The 18,390-nt window shown below is 40.8% G+C and overlaps 1 protein-coding gene across 1 annotated transcript; it reads right to left on the minus strand.

Moving 5' to 3' along the window:
• Window positions 1-1,887: 1,887 nt before the first annotated feature.
• Window positions 1,888-14,358, minus strand: notchl (notch receptor, like; the record flags this gene model as incomplete). The annotated part of the gene is made up of 11 exons (XM_083893937.1): window positions 1,888-2,940; window positions 3,307-3,644; window positions 4,535-4,632; window positions 5,821-5,944; window positions 6,047-6,108; window positions 6,675-6,850; window positions 9,112-9,448; window positions 10,765-10,985; window positions 11,695-12,027; window positions 12,809-12,953; window positions 14,316-14,358. The coding sequence occupies 11 exons, from the start codon at window positions 14,356-14,358 to the stop codon at window positions 2,430-2,432; spliced, it is 2,388 nt and encodes a 795-aa protein (XP_083750063.1). The 3' UTR covers window positions 1,888-2,429.
• Window positions 14,359-18,390: the final 4,032 nt, after the last annotated feature.

An 18,390-nucleotide genomic window follows, 5' to 3' on the forward strand; every position in this document is an offset into this window, starting at 1 on the left:
TCACATAACCACTAACTGACTCTGGCACGCTGATTCACTGATTCACCCTGACACAGCAGCGTGTGTTGCTCCCCAAAGACATTTCTTTCCAGTGCAATGTATCGAACATGTGACAAATCTGTAGATACTGTAAACCAAGTGCTGCTATCCTGCCCGTTCGCGCGGGTGACGTCTCTAATCTTTCTGATGTATTTTTGCACCTTAATTTATTTTATATGTCATTTGTATGTAAATAAACACAGTTGATGAAATATCACTAACAAGTGTGCTGTTTGTTGTTTGCTGGCGCGTGCCCGAGCGTTAGGTGTGAGGATTAAACGGCACCATGTGGTGCCTTTACGCACACAGTTTGACACAAACGGTGCCACATGCGGAAAATATATAACGTACAAAACAAATTGAATGCACGCGTATTTATGAGCTGAATATGAACTAAACAGTCTAGAGTTAAATTTTAATGAATTCAATTACTAATAATGTATTTATAAGGAGTTGTAGCCGTGCGTAAAAATACCATCCCCGTGCGTAATGGAAAAAATCACTGCAGAAAAATGGCACAGAAAAGGGTTTAAATAAGATACTGAACCCTGGATATAGATCCCACATTGTGACAGTGTATATGCATTTTTACTTTCATTTTATGAAACTAAGTAAAAGAAAATGCGCATGGAGCCGGAGTATGCGGCACTTTTTTTTTTTTTTACTTTTTCCTGCTTTGGCATCGAGTAACGAACTCGAATCTCGTTTAAACTCAGATTGATTTGAGAATAAGAATGCTTGTTGTGAATTAAGATTTTATTTAATGCACAAATGTGTTTTTTAGGTGTGTGTGCGTAAAACTGCAGCTGTGAGCCTTCAGCCACACCAATTGTTTTCCGCCCGTTGCCTCATTTGCACATAAATCGCAGGTGACTGCGCGTGGGAACTGCGGGAGTGTGTCACCTCCTCGTGTCGCCCTTCCTCGCTCATGTATGAGCTTTCACGGGTAATAAAGCTCTAAATGTGGCGCCATTTCCCCCTTTCCCACGATAAAGAGCTGGAGCCACCAACACCACCACATGTTTTACTTTAAGAAAAGTAAAAAAAAAATACGGAATTAATTTCAGCCGAACTGTGACACATAATGTATAACCCTGAAAAACACTTTGCCTTTGTAAAAACTTTTTTTTCCTTTAATATTTTTTTATATATAATTCTATATTTTGTACTATTTTGAATGGGGTCTGTGTACTTATTCGCCGTAACACTGCAAAATTCGTTGAAGTTCGACTATTTGTCTAAAAATCTCCTGCTTTTTCTTTGTAGAAGACGCGACATTTGACTACCGAGGTGTTCACACCAAATCCTTTGATCCTGCGTGGCGCGTGCTGCAGACAGAGAGCCAAGAGGGCACGTGGATGAGAGCTCTTCATTTACAGCTTTAATGAATGCAGTGATTTACAGCTGAATACAAATGGGAAAGGTGTGAGGACGGATGTTGACACCAGGTCTGGTTCAGCCTTTTGTCCTAAGGAGCTTTAAAGTTACATTCTGTACTACTTTAGTACTCTCCAGTGTGAACCGAGTGAAATGTGGATTTAATGTCGTTTGTTTTTACACCATCAATATTATTTTCTCTCAGTGAACTCCACATCAAAACAAACACTTTTATACATTTCACCCTCTGACATTAGTCTTTAAAACAATACAAATGATATTCCATATTTATTGCATACATCGACGGGATTCAGATGCCTTTGTGCAACTTATCTTTATTAATATGATTATTTTTACAATCACGTCACCCTGAATAATCCTGCAATAATCTGAATGTAAGAAAAAAAAGTGAAAAGTGAATACGACAAACATAAAATTTACTTAACAACAACATCATCCTCATCTCTGGGGAAGAAATGGAAAATAACAAATAGAAACTGAAGAGGTGGCAGATTTTTAGTTTGAAGACAAGAAAACAAATGTGACGCGAAGAAGCTGGACCAAAATGCATCTGTGCATGTTCTTGGAACTGACATGACCTTTTACATTGCCCCCTAGTGGCTAGCTGCACTATAGGTCATAACCTGATGTAGAAGAAAGGTTGAAATAGTTATAATTTGTCATCTAAGGGCCCAAATCTGCAAATTGGCCTTTTATTAACAGGAAGTGGTGTTTTCAGAGCCTTAAAATGCTCTTTTTTGGAAAACTGCGCCTGGCATGAGTCATTGTGTTTTTTTGTGTGTGTTTGTATGAATTGTATTTCTTTACGTGAACTGAACTCGGTTTCTCGTCTACAGGTCGACTGCAGAACTTTAAGTGCTGTCTGTGACCTCTCTTTCTTCTTCTTCTTTCTTCTCCGGTGAAATAACTCCTGTTTCCTGGTTCTGGTCTAGGTTTGGTCGCGGTGGCTTGAGAAACGTGGTCAGTGTCTGCACCACATCTGTGCTGAATCTCTACAGGGCCGTTTGCGTGGCGTTGGCGGCGTTGTTTGACCTCTCACCTCTAGATTTCTGCTCTGTGTTTGTCGAACTCACTGCCGCCGCCTGCTCTGCTCGATTGTTCACGGGGGGCGGCTGCTCCGATTGGGCGACGGCAGCGGCGTCTGTGGGAGGTGGCGGCGCAGCGACTCTTTCCGCGCTCTCACTGGCCGTCCTGTCCGTCACGATGACGTACGTGGGGTCCGGCTGGTATGCGCTGGAGCGACGCTGCAGTGCATGCTGGGTGCAAGAGAAGGAGCGCTGCCGCGGCGCCGGCTGGGGGGACAGGAAGTGGGGCGTCGCCGCTCTGGGGGCGTCGTGGTGCCTGTCGCGGTCCTCGTCTTCGGAGGTCACCTCCTGCAAGGTGCTGATCGGACGAGGGGAGCGGCCCATGACCCTCGGAGGGACCAATGCTGTCGCTGATTGGTTGAGCTGTGGTCGCCAGTTCTGAGGGGGCGGATACTGCACTCTGTTCATCGACCAATCACTGGAGAGACGAGGACAACATCACGATGTTACACCAACATAATATCTGTCAGAAAAATTACTTTGAAATGATGCAAAATCTTGTCTAATGATGAATATTGTGGTATCATTTTAAGCTAACAACGCCCACCCCGACTCAACAGTTGTTATTCCCTGCACAGTTTGACTCTTCTTCTTCACTTTACTGCAACCTACTGACCAGACCTGAACCTTGCATGGCCCCCAGGTCACGCTTGTTCTAGACATTCTCCTGCTGCTTAAGTTGGCTGTTTTCATGGAGATCCTCCTCATGATTTAGAGGGTGGAACCGCGCAAATATACATTCGATTTCAGAATATGCCCTGTTGTCTGTGCGTGAAAACCTTACTCTTGTGGCGGCGGCGTCATATCCCGATGTCCGACAATCCCCGAGAAGGAGGCGCTTCTACCAGGCAGGCCTGGACCAGGCGATCCGACCCATGGCGAGTAGATGAGCGCACGCTCCTCCCACATCAAGTCGTTGGCCGACTCGACGGTGACAGGCCCTCTCTGGATTTGGTGAGCCAGCAGGAGCTCCAGGATCTGATGACGCATTCCCTCTCTGGCCACGTCGATGGGTCGCCGCCCCCGTCGGTCATGCAGCTCGAGGTTGGCGCCGTGAAGGAGGAGGAGCCTGGCGGTGTCGTAGCAACCGTGGAGGGCGGAGAGGAAGAGCGGTGTCTCGCCCTGACGGACGCATCGACATATGAATATAACATCTTTATCAACTCACTCACTCCCTGCACCAAAGTCCATAGAGAATACCCGCGATTTTGAAATCACAGCATACAGGGCTTGGTGACTTCATATGCTATTTTCACATGCTATTTTGTCACTTCGGTGTTTAAAATCCTTTGTTCAGATTTGCCTAAGTGACAAAAACTTACCAAACAAGGCAGCAGTAAACCAGCAGCTCCCATGTCCCCATGAGCTAAAAACGTGGATTTTCTCTATGGAGTTTGGTGCAAAAGAGTGAGAGGCTTATAAAGTCCACTTTCCAGGCAGATAACATATTCTTAAGATATCATAGATTTGATTTTATGCTGGGTCTTGGCACAGGAGGGCAGCAGGAGGGCATTTGTGAATTTCTCTGTGAGATGAATAAAGTATCTATTTATCATTTATTACGGTGGCCCTGAGGTGCAAAATACAAATGCAAAACAAAATACACAAACGCAAAACAAAAATCACAAACGCAATACACAAATGAAAATCACAAACGCAAAGCAAAAAATGCAAAACAAAACGTTTGTGTTTTCCGATTTGCGTTTGTTTTGCGTTTGTGATTTTTGTTATTTGCGTTTTTCGATTTGCGTTTGTGATTTGCTTTTGTGTTTTTTTTTTTTGATTTGCGTTTATGTTTTTTGATTTGCGTTTGTGTTTTTTGTTTTGCACTTGTGTTTTTTGCTTTGTGTATGTGTTCTGTGGTTTGCGTTTGTGCTTTTTGATTTGCGTTTGTGTTTTTTGTTTTGCGTTTGTGTATTGTCATTTGTGTTTGTGTTTTGCACCTCAGGGCCACCTTAATTTAACAATCAGGCAGTACTGACAGTGTAAAATAAAGGAAGTCTAGGACGTACCTTGTTGTCTTGCAGGTCCACAGCTGCCCCGTAGCGTACCAGGGTCCTTGTGAGGGAGAGGTGGTTTACTGAACAAGCCCAGTGCAGGGCTGACCTCCCTGAGAGACACAGTGTGAGTGAAGGTGAGGGTGGGGGGAGAAGGGAGGGAGTAAGTCAGCCAATGATCAACCATTACACAACAAGCCCAGATGGTGAAGAGAGAGAGAGACAAGAGGGAGAATGAAGGGAAGGGACGCGGACCGCTTCAGCCGAAAGTGACAAAGACAGGAGACAGGAGGACAGTGACCAAAAAAAACGTTGAAAGAGTTGAAGATGACAAAAGTCTAAGAGACGGCAAAAGCAAAGACGAGGGATGAAGAACAACGTTAATGCGTCCATCGACCAGAGCTTGAGTTTCATTGCACATTAACTTTGTTCTGAGTCAGAGGAAGGCAGCAGGGGAGCTGGAGGAGGACGGAGAGGAAGAGATGGAAGCCATGGACATCAGGGGGAGAGGACAGGACGGGAGAGGAGGGACACAAAAAAGAGGACGTGAGAGACATGGGGTAAGTTACAGCAGTTACTCAACCCCTCCGTGTACAGGAAAACAGAGGCTTACTCTGAACTTCAATCTTTTCAGGATGGATAGATTGTTTGTTAGATGTTTGTTAGATGTACAAAAGTTCCCCTTGTCATATGCACATGTGAAGGCACCGGACCATACGGCACAGACTGGCGTTAGCTTTCAGTTAATTATTTTTTTCCATAGGCCCAAAAGCTGCCAGAAAAAGAGCATTTGAAAATAACTAGCATTTTTTTCCCTGAAGCTAAACTGTTATTATATTAAACTGGTCTAATATACCTAATATGCTAACCATCAACCCTCTGCTAAACATTAGCATGTTAGTGTAGTGTTGGTGGTAAACTGCGATGCTTGATATAATGTATCTGCTAAACACCAACACAAACATTAGTCAGCATTTTAGCATGTAGGTCTGAGTCTTTAGTTCAACTTCATGGGGCAAAACAATGTCTGCTATACATTAGCATATTAGTGTAGTTGGCAGATAAGCATTTGCCCATGGCTACATTCAAAAACTAGCATATTTTTTCCAACTAAACCCATGGTGCTAAACTGGCATATAGTTAGCATGTTAGCATTATTATGTTTTAAATAGTGTCATCTACAGCTACTACATATTGGTGTAGTGTAGTAGTATTGTTGTGTATTATACACAGATACTACTTGATTTGAGTTGATTTCTTGGGTTGAGTTACACGCTCATGTTGGGCAGGGGATTCATTACCAGTATGATCGGTGTTATTGACCGGTACTCCCGCCCGCAGCAGCTCCAAAACCACTCTGTCCAGTCCACTACGCACGGCTCGGATCAGAACCACAGACCCGTCAGGACCACACCACTCTGCCGACTGTGAAGACACCGAACCGTGGTGAGTATACTGTACATCTATTTAAAAAAAAACAAAAAAACAAAACAGAATATAAACACAAAAAAACATGACACAACAGACCTGTTGAGGAGGGCTGAGCAGTGGAGGAGGCATGGCCCCTCTCTCCCATCCTCTAGGTGGAGCTAAAGGGGGTAAACAAATAATTTAAGGTTATTTTTTATGTATGGAAGGGTTTGTGTAGTTGTTCAAACTTCTGCAAACACTCGCAAAAAACTATGCAAAACAGCAGCCATTTGATCCCCTCACTAGAGGATAATTGGCCATATTTTGGTCCAGATCTGGCTCTTGCAACAATCGTGGGTGCCTTGTGATTTTAGGCTGTTTTGGACAATTTATCTGGCCAAACGATCCTGTAGCGTGAGGAGTTAAGTTGGCCGAGAAATGGATGTTGTGTACTTTTGTTTAGAACCGCAACTTGTACAAGCCAAGCTGATTCCGTCTTCTCAGCCACGACAATTTGTTTGAGTTTCTGTGAGATCCCAAATCAGTGGAATCTCCTCCCTGAAATCGTTTCAGATTAAAGTGCGTCTTGACTGGATTGTCTCGTCTGTTGTCTCAGGATTAAACCGGTGATTATCGGTTATGAAGTTTGTTGTGTTGGTGGTCTCCCACGTTTTTTAAAATTGGGTGGAGCAGGCCTGTTTTAGCAAGGTAACCCTTGAGCAGAATGACTGGTTAAGTGACTTACACTGTATGGCTCTGTGGGACTGTGAGGGTCCGGCTCTGTAGTGTTTTTGCTCCTGCGTCCTGTGGTCACAGATGGTGGCGTCCTCTTGTCTTCGGGAACATCTCGCGTTGATGTCTTCCATGGAACTCTGGGTAAAGTCTGTGTCGCTTCCTATGTCCTGGTCCCTTTTGAGAGGCCTGACAGTAAAAAAAAAGCATGGGTCTTAAGAAACCGCTGTGGTGCCACGATCTTTTCCCTCCTCATGACCTTCTTTTCCTTTTCCTTCCTGTGCTTTTTATTGTGGTTTGTGAGCCCTGCAACACACCCAAACACAGCAGATTGTTTTAGTCAAATGTAAACACGCAGAGTGCGGTCGTTTTTTCGGGAAAAAAGAAAACAAAAAAAGATTAGCATGAGACATTTAATGCTTGAGCGCAATTAGCGAAGTGTTGGGTCAGCCCCCCCCCCCACTCATGTTATTACTAAGATTTCCACGCCATTGTATAGAGAGACAGGAAATAAACGGAGGGCGAGGAGGGCGGTGAGGTGCAGCAAAGGTTACAGGATGCAGTATATACTGTATGGACCTGAACTTTATGTCTAATCAAGTCATCAAAATAGGTCCTAGAGCATTGCTTTAGCATTAAATCACTGTCAGGGACATTTTAAGAGAGTCTGGGGGCCCAAGCATAAACAACTACATAGCATTAGCTCGTGTGTTAACTCTATAGGACACACTTTGCTTTTCATTCTTTGTATTTTTGATCATTTTGGCTGTGTTGATCTTGTTATTTCCAGCTCAGCTCCTGCAGTCAGGTGCTAAAATACACTGTGTACAAATAGGAGTTACACTCATGCCTTTAAGCCCCAAAAATGTCCCATTCAAACCCATTCAAACTTCAATTATGACAAAGGCCTGCCTGTTAAAATCTTTACAAATGAATGATTTGATGTCAATAATTTGGTCAGATATAGGTGAAAAAAAAACCAGCTCAATGAAATGTAGCTTGTAGCTTGTAGCTTAATTTTTATAGCTTGCCTTTAAGAAGTTATTTTTATGAATGGAAATGAATGGATGTCAACCGTGTCCTAAGAAGAATAGCTACACAAACCTGTATTTGTGTATGACATGGCAGTTATAAACTGAGTTAAAACAGGTTTTTTTTACTTAGGGTTATGTGTTTAATCTGCATTCATTCCAATCCAATCCAATTTCCTCCTCCTTTATTTAACTCGACGCATTGGGCTTATGTTTGATGTTTCAGAGCAAGGTGTCTTGTTCCAGTCTCTTCTACAGAGCCAATCATAAGATTTACTGGGGTTCTTGGGGGACCTCTTTAAGCCCCAGATTTACAGACTTTACAAATATCTCTTGGAAATGATTCACTTTTCACTCATTCAAAATTATGTGAGCTGTTCATGTCATTAATTTTGGCAAGATTGTGTATTCCAGCTCAGCTCCTGCAGTCAGGCTAAAATACATTTTGTACAAATAAGAGTTACACTCATACCGTTAAGTGCCAAAAATGTCCCATTGAAACCCATTCAAACTGCAATTTTGATCTCACTTCCATTAAAACATAATACATGCATGTTAACTAAGCGTGGTGAGAGCTATGCGAGAGAGGGATGAATAAATCGGCGGAACCGAGGCAACAACTTGAGACTGTGATCGCTCGTGATGGTTCGACAGGGACACATGTACGGCCGTACATGTAGTCTGTTGACTGACTTGAGATGAACTGCAGCCTTATGCTATTGTTGCTGCGACGTCCAAAATGTCGAAAGTTAACATGAAAAAAAAAAAAAAAAAAAAAAAAAAAGAAGTAATAAAATTGTATGGGTAATGGGGGCGGGACTAGATAAGCTTTGCTTCTCCCACTGTCCCTTTCGGTCATGTGTATGAATGTAAATGCTGATGTATGCAGATGTTGATTACTTGTCATGCCCGAAATAAACGATTCATTCATTCATTCATTATATCTGGGAGTCAACCTGGGGTTTTGCCTTGGAATTGATCATTTTTACTACTCTCCACCAGATTTCCACTAGATGGCACTGTCACAAGTGCTGCTAATCATTGACACATTCCAATTCCAATATTGACAAAACTAAACGCATTGTGCTTGTCGTCCACATAGCCGATCATAACATTTATGAGGCCTCTTTAAGCCCCAGATGACCCAGCTTTGCCACTCCTTTGCTTCTCCCATAATCACATTTTTCATCTTTAATTGTGTTGATAAGAGAGGCATTATGAATGATGTCTGCCTTCAGCAGCCACTGTTTATATTCTGTTGTAAAACTGCTCAATGTGATCCAGACAAGTATTAAAGTGTCCCGGGACAAAAAGGGTCAAGTCCATGTAATTACTGTACAGGATGAGCTCCATTAGTCTACATGACATCATTGTCTCCGGGAGACAAAACATCCTCTCCCCAAGCCCCGCCCCCCTCACCGCATGCGAATGGCGTCCTCGCCCAGTGGTTCCCTCCTCCTCTTTTTCTCTGCTTCCTTGGCTTTCTTCTTCTTCCTCAGGCTAATCTTGTCCTTCTCTCTGCTGGATCGGACTCTTTGCTCCTGGTGAGCGGCGTGCGGCGCCCAGGACTTGGCCTTTTTGTCATTGTCGTTGCCGTTGTCGGTGACCGTGGACCGGTGTCTCACCCTGGTGTTACCCTCCCTCTCCGCTCGCCGCTGCCTCACCCTCCTCACCACCAGGAACACCACCAGGGGCAGCAACAGCAGCAGGCCGATAGCTATGGCGACAACCGCCCACAGCCACACAGGCTTTGGGTCTTTGAAAGAAAGAAAGAACAATTACTATTGTTGAATCTTCTTTTGTTACAGCTGGATAGAATAAAACAAATATCTATTTAATTAATATAAATGTTAATAATGTTCCATTTTAGTTGAATATTACATCGCTATGAGCATCAGAAAACATATATTATACCAGTGTTTACCAAACTTTTCAATACAGGGAACCAAAATTGTCAAAAAATGTGTAATGAGACAATTTTTTTGTCCAAAATTTGACAAAAAAGTCACAGTATAGTATGTCGTCCAAAATTTGACCAAAAAGAGTGGCTTTTTTTTGTCCACAATTTGACAAAATAGCAAAAATAGCAAGTCATCATGACCCAAATCATCATGACCCAAATCACAATATCAAATGTGACCAGAGCAAATTTGTCTGTAAAGTATTTTTCAATTAATTTCCGAGGGATAATTGTATGCTTGTTATTTAAAAACTTAAATAAATCATCAGTTGGAGGTGGGCAAAATTCATACGATTTGTTTGGTGACCCCCATAAAATCTCCTTTGGGAATGGTTGTAATGCACAACAATTTTTGGACACCTTATCAGTCCTGACTTTGATATACACTCCCTCAAGACACCATTTTTTACTGAACATATAAGATAAAATTGTTTGAACTTAACCTCTTCTAATCTTTACCAAACCGACTCTCTAAAAAGTGTTCTTAAGGGTCCTTAAAATGACTGTCAAAATAAATGTGAGGGAGTTTGAAGGATTTTAGATGCACAAAACATACTTATACTTATAGTTATATTTCTTTTAAGTAATTATATATGTAAAATGTATACACGTTAGGGGTTAGGGCTAGGGATTCCTGTTTTGTTTTATGGCAGGTGGCAACCACAACTGGAAGGAGCTGTACTTTAGCACATGCATGGAAAAAAATCGGGTTTCCATTATGGATCAGGTAGTGAGGGGGACTGTTTATCCTTGACGACATGAGAAAGTGTCAATTCAAAATAAAATTGGCCTTTCAATTAAGCTTTTGGCATCAGCCAATGGGTGCAAGGCACAGTGTGTTTTGAGCAATTTGTGTTTCAAACTCAGCCCACTGGGAATCAAGGCTCTTGTAAACATTCAGATCAGGCTTTTATTGTGAAATTCGCTTTTAATTTCATTCCATGTGACATAAAAAAAAAGTCTTCAAGTATTGAATTGTCCATGTTTTTAGATGACCAACACATCTAAAAAAAAAATAATGGAAATGGAAATGTGTTTTATTGTATTTTCTCTGGATGAAATTCAAAGCTGGATGTGCATGTGTGAGCGTCAGCACATGCATGTGAGCGTACCTTCAACTGGCGCTTTCACCGTTTCCTCCTCTCTGCTCCCTATTTCCTCTCGGAATCCTCTGATGCTGATGACGGCCTTTAGCTCAGGGAGGGCGGGGAACGAGGCGGGCTTCAGGATCATCACTGCGCGTAGGAAACTGGCGACCTCTGTGGCGTAGGGGAAACAGGTAGTGGGCAAGCGGGAGCACGGCCTGTTGTCCACTTGGAGGAAAAGGAGGGAGCTAGGAAAGAGGGAGCAGCGGGAAAGAGAAACTGTCATGACTAAAATGTTTGTTGACTGAAGTCTGTAGCTTTTCACACTCTGTCAGCTTAAGGTTACACCCTCCTGCTCCAAAATGTTAGCTCACATTTAGGACACAGAAGCTACTGCCGCTTCCTTTGGTAAGTTTGTGCCACTTAGGTAAATCCAATTAAAGTATTTCAAACCCAGAAGTTACAAGATAAGATACAAAATTAAAATTTTGTTATCTAACAACATAATCTATTTTAGTATCTCTACTTCAGTTCAGGCTGGTGGAGTCCCCCAAGGCTCTATGTTTGGCCTACTTTTATTTATATCTATATAAGGATAAATTATGTGTTCATTCTAAAATCCGTTGTTATGCAGATGATAGTGTTTGTGTTGTTGTCGATCTCTCCTGCCAAATGCAATCCATAATGTGGTCTTCCATTAAAGGTCTAGTATGTAAAATTTAGTTGAAATTAATAATTTTCTTTTGGCAGACATTGAAGTTAAAGTAATTATTATACTTAATTTTGTAAAATTGTCACCTGATTGTATGAATTGTTTCATTTTATAATGTGAGCCAGGTGAACTCTACGTAGGCCACCGTTTTGGACCACTTACAAGTGTTTTGATGCTAACTGAAGGCTACATAAAGTACACTTTCCTCTAATTATAACGCCAAAAGCATTGAATTTATCTCGCACCCGTTGGAGTCGACAGGCTTTGCCTGAGACAGCAGGCTGATGAGTTGCTGAAGGTCAAAGTCAAACAAGTTCCTGTTGGCGGCGAGCGGCGTGAACCCTCGGAGCTTGAGCGGCGACTGGAGGAGGACGCTGAGCGCCCACAGCAGCGAGCTGTTGGAGAAGGTGCCGTGTTCGAGCGGGATGTTGGTGTGAAGCACCAGGGTTCCTTTAGCCCACCGAGGGCTCTGCTGCGCGACGCAGTCGCTGCCGTCCCACCCACAGGGGGCGCTGTTGCATCCCTGGCCACAGTGGGAGTCGGCGTAGTGATCGCGGCAGTACTTGATGTGGTCTGGACTGAAAGAGACAAAACGGACAGAAGACAGAATTAGACAACACAATGTTGACTTAAAGTGTGACATTTACTCCTGTTGTATGATTGTGTCATCACTTTAATTTAAAAGTTGTTTTGTAGCCTCAGAATTTGTCTTTTATATGTAGTTTAGGCCAGAGTTTATCAAAGACTGGGTCAGGTGCCACAGATGGGTCACAGGAGATTTTTTAAGGTCCCCAAAATTTTTTTTCTTTCTTGCAATTCCTTTACCAAATTTCTCTTTGAAATGATTCACGTTTCACTAATTCAAAATTATGTGAGCTGTTCATGTCATGAATTTTGGCAAGATTGTGTATTTTTTAATGATCTTGTAATTTCCATGGAAAATACACACAAAAAGTGTGTACACTCATACCATTAAGTGTCTCTGTATCTATAGCAGCTAGTTTACTACTAAATAGCTATTTTTTTACCAAATTACATTACTTTCTTTTATATATCATATTGTTCAATTTACCATATCCACCAATATTACTAAACTTTAGTTTGATTTATAACATGTTTTTGTTCTATATGGATAAAAATATTCACATACACTTACTGCTGGTTTTCTTTCTTCTTTTCTATTGTTTATTGCCCAGTACATCGTCACCCCTTCACTATTTTATTTTGTAATGGGTTACTCACATGCATCCACACCTTGTCTTGCAACAAAACGTTAGCTTAAAAAGATGTTTAAGTGATTTTTGTGGGTGAAAACATAACTAAATAACACTATTAAGATGAGGAGAAAGTTGTTTTTACTTGCAGTTGCCTCTGTCCCTCTCACAGTCGAGGCCGTCTCTGAGACACTCGGGCTCCATACAGTCTCTGTCACATGACCCGTCTGCAAACTTGTCCTTACACTTTCTGTTGACCGGACACTGACCCCACGGGTCACCTGACGCAGCTGTGGGGACAAACGCACACAGACTGGTTTTGATGTAGTATTTGATTAATGTACATGGCTGCCAACCCCACCATCCCTGCAATAAAGAGGAAAGAGTATCCTACATGTTTAATATATATATATATATATATATAATATATATTTATGTACATATAACTATAACATACATATATATCTATATATATAAAGATATATATATACATATATACATATTACATCAAATAAAAATAAATAGCAGCATGCAACACAACTGTGTAACAATCCACAGTAAACTTTTAATAGATGTTTTAAAATCTTAAAAAAATCACTCATTTTATACAACTTTAATCCTACACATTGTGGTTGTGCGACACTGGGGCCGATCTCAGATCTCATCTTTTTGAAATAAATTGGCAATCTCCTCTGCACATGGCCTCATTCTAGCAGGATTTGAAGGAAACCATTGCAAAGCTTTCATGTAACCCTACAATTTATTTGTTTTCCTCACAGAAATGAATGTAATGCTAACATCTATATTTCTCATTAAAAAACACCTTCAAGATCAAATTACTTTGCGGAAGGAGCTTTGGTGACCCTTAGCGGAAGTCATGCCCCTTTGATTGGGAACTGTTGCTCTTGAAAATGTTGTTTTCAATTCTGAATCTACTGATCTTTTACAAATGTAACTGTAAAGAGATTAAAAATTGTATTGATTTTATGGAGTATCTGTTCAATAGGTGCCTGTCGCCCAACTGTTGCATTTATATCACATTTCTCGTTCAAACAACCAAAACTCGGCACTGCACACACTGATGACCTGAGTAAGACACCTGCCAAGACAGTTATGGGGTTAAAAGGCAGACAGACGATCCTTGCATTTATAGAAGAGGTCTGTTTTTATTGTCTTTATTGTCATCCCATATATTTTTTTAAAACCTTTTATTTGGGCATGTCCGCGGGAAATATTGTCACAATTGTTGTTTTTGTGATATCACGATTGGAATATCGTGATCGAATTTTAAGCTAATATCACCCACCGCAACTAAAAAGATGCCTTTCCCCCCACTTGAGCAGCAGAATTTGTTAATTAATATCTGATAAAATGAGACAAGCCTGCAACTACATTAGTAAAAGTACATTATTTGAAATTGAATTCCCACAGCCCTCGTCTCTGTCATTAAACTCGAATTATACTCACCATGTGAGTGTTTTATTCAAAACCACCCCCATTGTTCCAGAGCAATGGCTGCTCACAACAATGCAGGTCAGGCCACGAAAGGTGGGCCCTGATACGAGCCGTTCAAAATGAGGGAGCAGGAAACGGTGCTGACATAAACAGGAAGTTTCCACGAGAAGTGAATAGCAACAGGAAATGGACTGGACCGGGGTTGGAGGGGGCTTGATAAAGGTCGAAGGTCGTTGCCATAGCGATGAAGAATGTGATGGAATCAGACAATGGGGTTGGCAGGTGTGAGCTGTACCATTAAATCACGTGTGTGTGTGTGGACAATAGAGCTGAAATTAGACGCGAGAAATGTTTTATAGTTTTGTTTCACATCATCAGCAGAGAGGAACTTCCCAGTGCAGTAGGAATAAAGACGTAGCTTGCACAATTTATTTTGACTGTACATATAAAAATGTCAGGAATATTACAGCAACACCTGTAAGGAAAGCAGGCTAATGTTCAACACAAAAATCAAAAGTTCTGTTTTAGATTATTAGATTATTAGGGCTGCGACAATTAATCGATTATTGATCAACCTTTAAACTATTATAGTCATAGTTAATTACTTGGTTTACTTGTTTTTTCCCCTCCTGTTTCAGCTTTTTAAATGTGAATTTCTTTGTTCTCCTGTGTTACAGCAAACTCAGTTTCCTTGGATAGATAGATAGATAGATAGATAGATAGATAGATAGATAGATAGATAGATAGATAGATAGATAGATAGATAGATAGATAGATAGAAAATTCAAGCTAGCTAGATAACTACAAAGATAGCAAGATAGCTAGTTCGACAGCTAGCGAGCTAGATAGATAGAACTGAAGAAAGAGCTAGATAGATAGATAGATAGATAGATAGATAGATAGATAGATAGATAGATAGATAGATAGATAGATAGATAGATAGATAGATAGATAGATAGATAGATAGATAGATAGAAAGAAAATTCGAGCTAGCTAGATAACTACAAAGATAGCAAGATAGCTAGTTCGACAGCTAGCGAGCTAGATAGATAGAACTGAAGAAAGAGCTAGATAGATAGATAGATAGATAGATAGATAGATAGATAGATAGATAGACAGATAGATAGATAGATAGATAGATAAACTACCTGGGCTTATAAATGTAAGATAAAGTTATTTACAGTAAAACAAAAACATAATCAGTGGCTTGGGAAAAAGTCCTTAAAAAGTTGAGAGATAATTTAAAAAAAAGCTTCCATAAGCTCCAACTTAAATAATTTGATTTTAAATCAGGTACATGTTTAGAATAGTGAGACTGACTCACCCCGACATGTCCAGCTCAGTCCCAGCAGAAGAAACATCCTCAGAACAAACATCATCTTCAGGCTCTTCAGGTCCGCCGGCTGTGAGCCTTTTCTTCTCTCTGCTCCCACAGATCAGCAGCAGCACCGTCCAGCTGTTCTGCGGGGAAACTGTTCCTATGATCTGCTGCTGTAAACCTGGGGCCCTGCGGTGAAGCTTCACCTCAAAAACCAGACGTCAACTCTGAGTGGAGTCGCCCACTTCCATCACTGCCGTCACTAACTAACGCCACCCTGTCCTCTCTTTGCTCGCTCACATTACTCTTTCTTTTTCTTTCTTTTTTTTTTCAGAGGCCCTGCGGATATCTGGACAACTTCCTGCCACTGTGTGGAGAAGAATAGGAGGGCGATGACCCCCATGAGCATGAGTGAGTGTGTGTGTGTTTGCTGAAAGAGACGTTTCGTATTTTGTATTTTTGGATTAAACACTTTGGCGTGTCAGGACACTGCGTAGTTTGAATTTGACCTTTTCAAATAAGCGTAGAAGCTCACACCCGTCTGTTAAACCTGACCTCCAGTCAGTGTTCGGACTAAAACCGAAAACTGGTTCATCTTATTGCCTCAACACCTCATGATTTCATTGAAATTTCGAAAAATGACCGGCCAAAGAAAATAATTATCATCCAAAAAACCAGAAAACCACACCCTCTGGACAATAAAATGTATCATTTTTTCTTATTTACCCCATAAATTAAGCATTCTTTGGCCATCCCCGTTAATTTGAATGGGTATCAATAAAATATACTGATGATGATTTTTGTGTTAGTCAAAATTATCTTATCTTATCTGATTCTCTGACCTTTGCCAAACAAGAGGATACTTCCTGTTTTGTGGCCAAATGGAAGCTAAATTCAAAATGGCCGACTTCACGTTGGGTCAAGTTTGTGTCTGTAGACGTGTCAAGGGTCGTTCTTTCGTGTCACGTAGGAAGTTTCAAGGTGATCCGTCAATGCATTGCGAAGTTATAGGGCACTTCCTGTTTCGTGGCAAATGGTCAAAATTTGCCATGGCCACGCCCTTTTGAATCCGCAAAACCTTTTTGCGATAACGTTTTTGCCTTTGATGCATCTAGTACAAATTGTCGTGGTCTTTTTTGTGTTAGGACGATAAGCAAGCTCAGAGTCAAGATGGACGTCAAAGATGGAAGCCAAATTAAAAATGGCAGACTTCCTGTTGAGTTGAGGCCATGGTCCCAATGGACTTTTTTGTTAGTTTTGGGCTATCACAAGTTCCTACCAAGTTTTGTGAAATTCGGCGCAACTTAATTTTGGCTTGCTCCATCCATGTTTCATCTTTGAGAGACAGTGAAAAGTCTTTCTCTAGTTCTCTAGTAACCGACTGGCTCTATATTTTCTACACTGCTAGATTCTATATGTTGTACATATAATATTCTAATAAATAATCATAATAATAATGATGACATTTTAGCATAAGGGAGGAAATATTCATCACTGTTATTTTTTCAGTTTTATGGTGTGCATTTGGATGACGACTACTCTGTGCTCGTTCTGCTGCGAAAGGTGTGGCCTTCAAAGACAAGTGCTCAAAATAGCAAGTGCGTGTGCAGCTGTGCTCATCCCATTCTTCTGACGTGACAGACAGCAGGGGGAAAGGAAGGAAACTATCAAAGAGTTCAAAGTGTCTGCTGGGGCTTTGAGTCTCGCTCTTAACACAAGGTCAAATCGCCGCCAGAGGAAACTGTGTGCTTGGATTTTAAGAACCTTTAAACTAACCCGAGCCATAAATATGCATTCTCAACCACCTGATCCCCCAGACATTTTATCCATTCTAACCTGAATGGTTGTTTGTCTCTATATGTGGCCCTGCGGTGGACAGGCGAACTGTCCAGGGTGTACCCCGCCTATCGCCCAATGTCAGCTGAGATGGGCACAGCACCCCTCCGCGACCCTCTGGTGGAGGATAAAGTGGTAGATAATGGATGGATGGATGGATATCCATTCTAACCCATTTAATAATTGTTGTTAAACATGTTTGGGGCTGCGTTCTCAGGTTGACAACAACTATTGATCCCAAAAACTAGGAAATTCTTGAGGTACAGTATCAGGCACATAATAAACTATTCATTGAAGTGACATAAGTCATCAATAAAACAGCAGATAAAATATTAGAATGCAAGACAAATATTAAAATCAATAAATTATGTCTGGACATGATCTATGGAAGCCTGTTTCTGCGACTAGAAGGCATACTCAAGTCATAATAATGAGATAGTAAGTCATAATTTTGATATAGTAACTCATAATATTGAGATGCTAAGTCATAATAATGAGATACTAAGTCATAATTATGATATACCAAGTCATAATTTTGATAAAGTATCTCATAATATTGAGAGGCTAAGTCATAATTATTAGATACAACGTCATCATTTTGATGAAGTATCATACTTTATGACACTATCATAAATTTGATATACAGTAGTAACTCATAATATTGAGATGCTAAGTCATAATATTGAGATACTAAGTCACAATTATGATATACCAAGTCATAATTTTGATAAAGTATCTCATTATTATGAGATACTACGTCATAATTATGAGATACTACGTCATAATTATGAGATACTAAGTCATAATTATGATATGCCAAGTCATAATTTTGATAAAGTATCTCATAATTAGGAGATACTACGTCATAATTATGAGATACTAAGTCATAATTATTAGATACCACGTCATCATTTTGATGACGTATTATACTTATAACATATCATACTATAATTGTGATATAGTATCTCGTAATTATGAGCTACTGAGTCATAATTTTGATAAAGTATCTGATACTAAGACATGGTAATGAGATACTCTCTCTCGAGATACTAAGTCAAGTATCTCATTATCATGTCATACTATCATATATACATGTATACATATATATATATATACAT

This window comes from Microchirus variegatus (genome assembly GCF_963457635.1).
Source record: "Microchirus variegatus genome assembly, chromosome: 1".
Taxonomy (NCBI): domain Eukaryota; kingdom Metazoa; phylum Chordata; class Actinopteri; order Pleuronectiformes; family Soleidae; genus Microchirus; species Microchirus variegatus.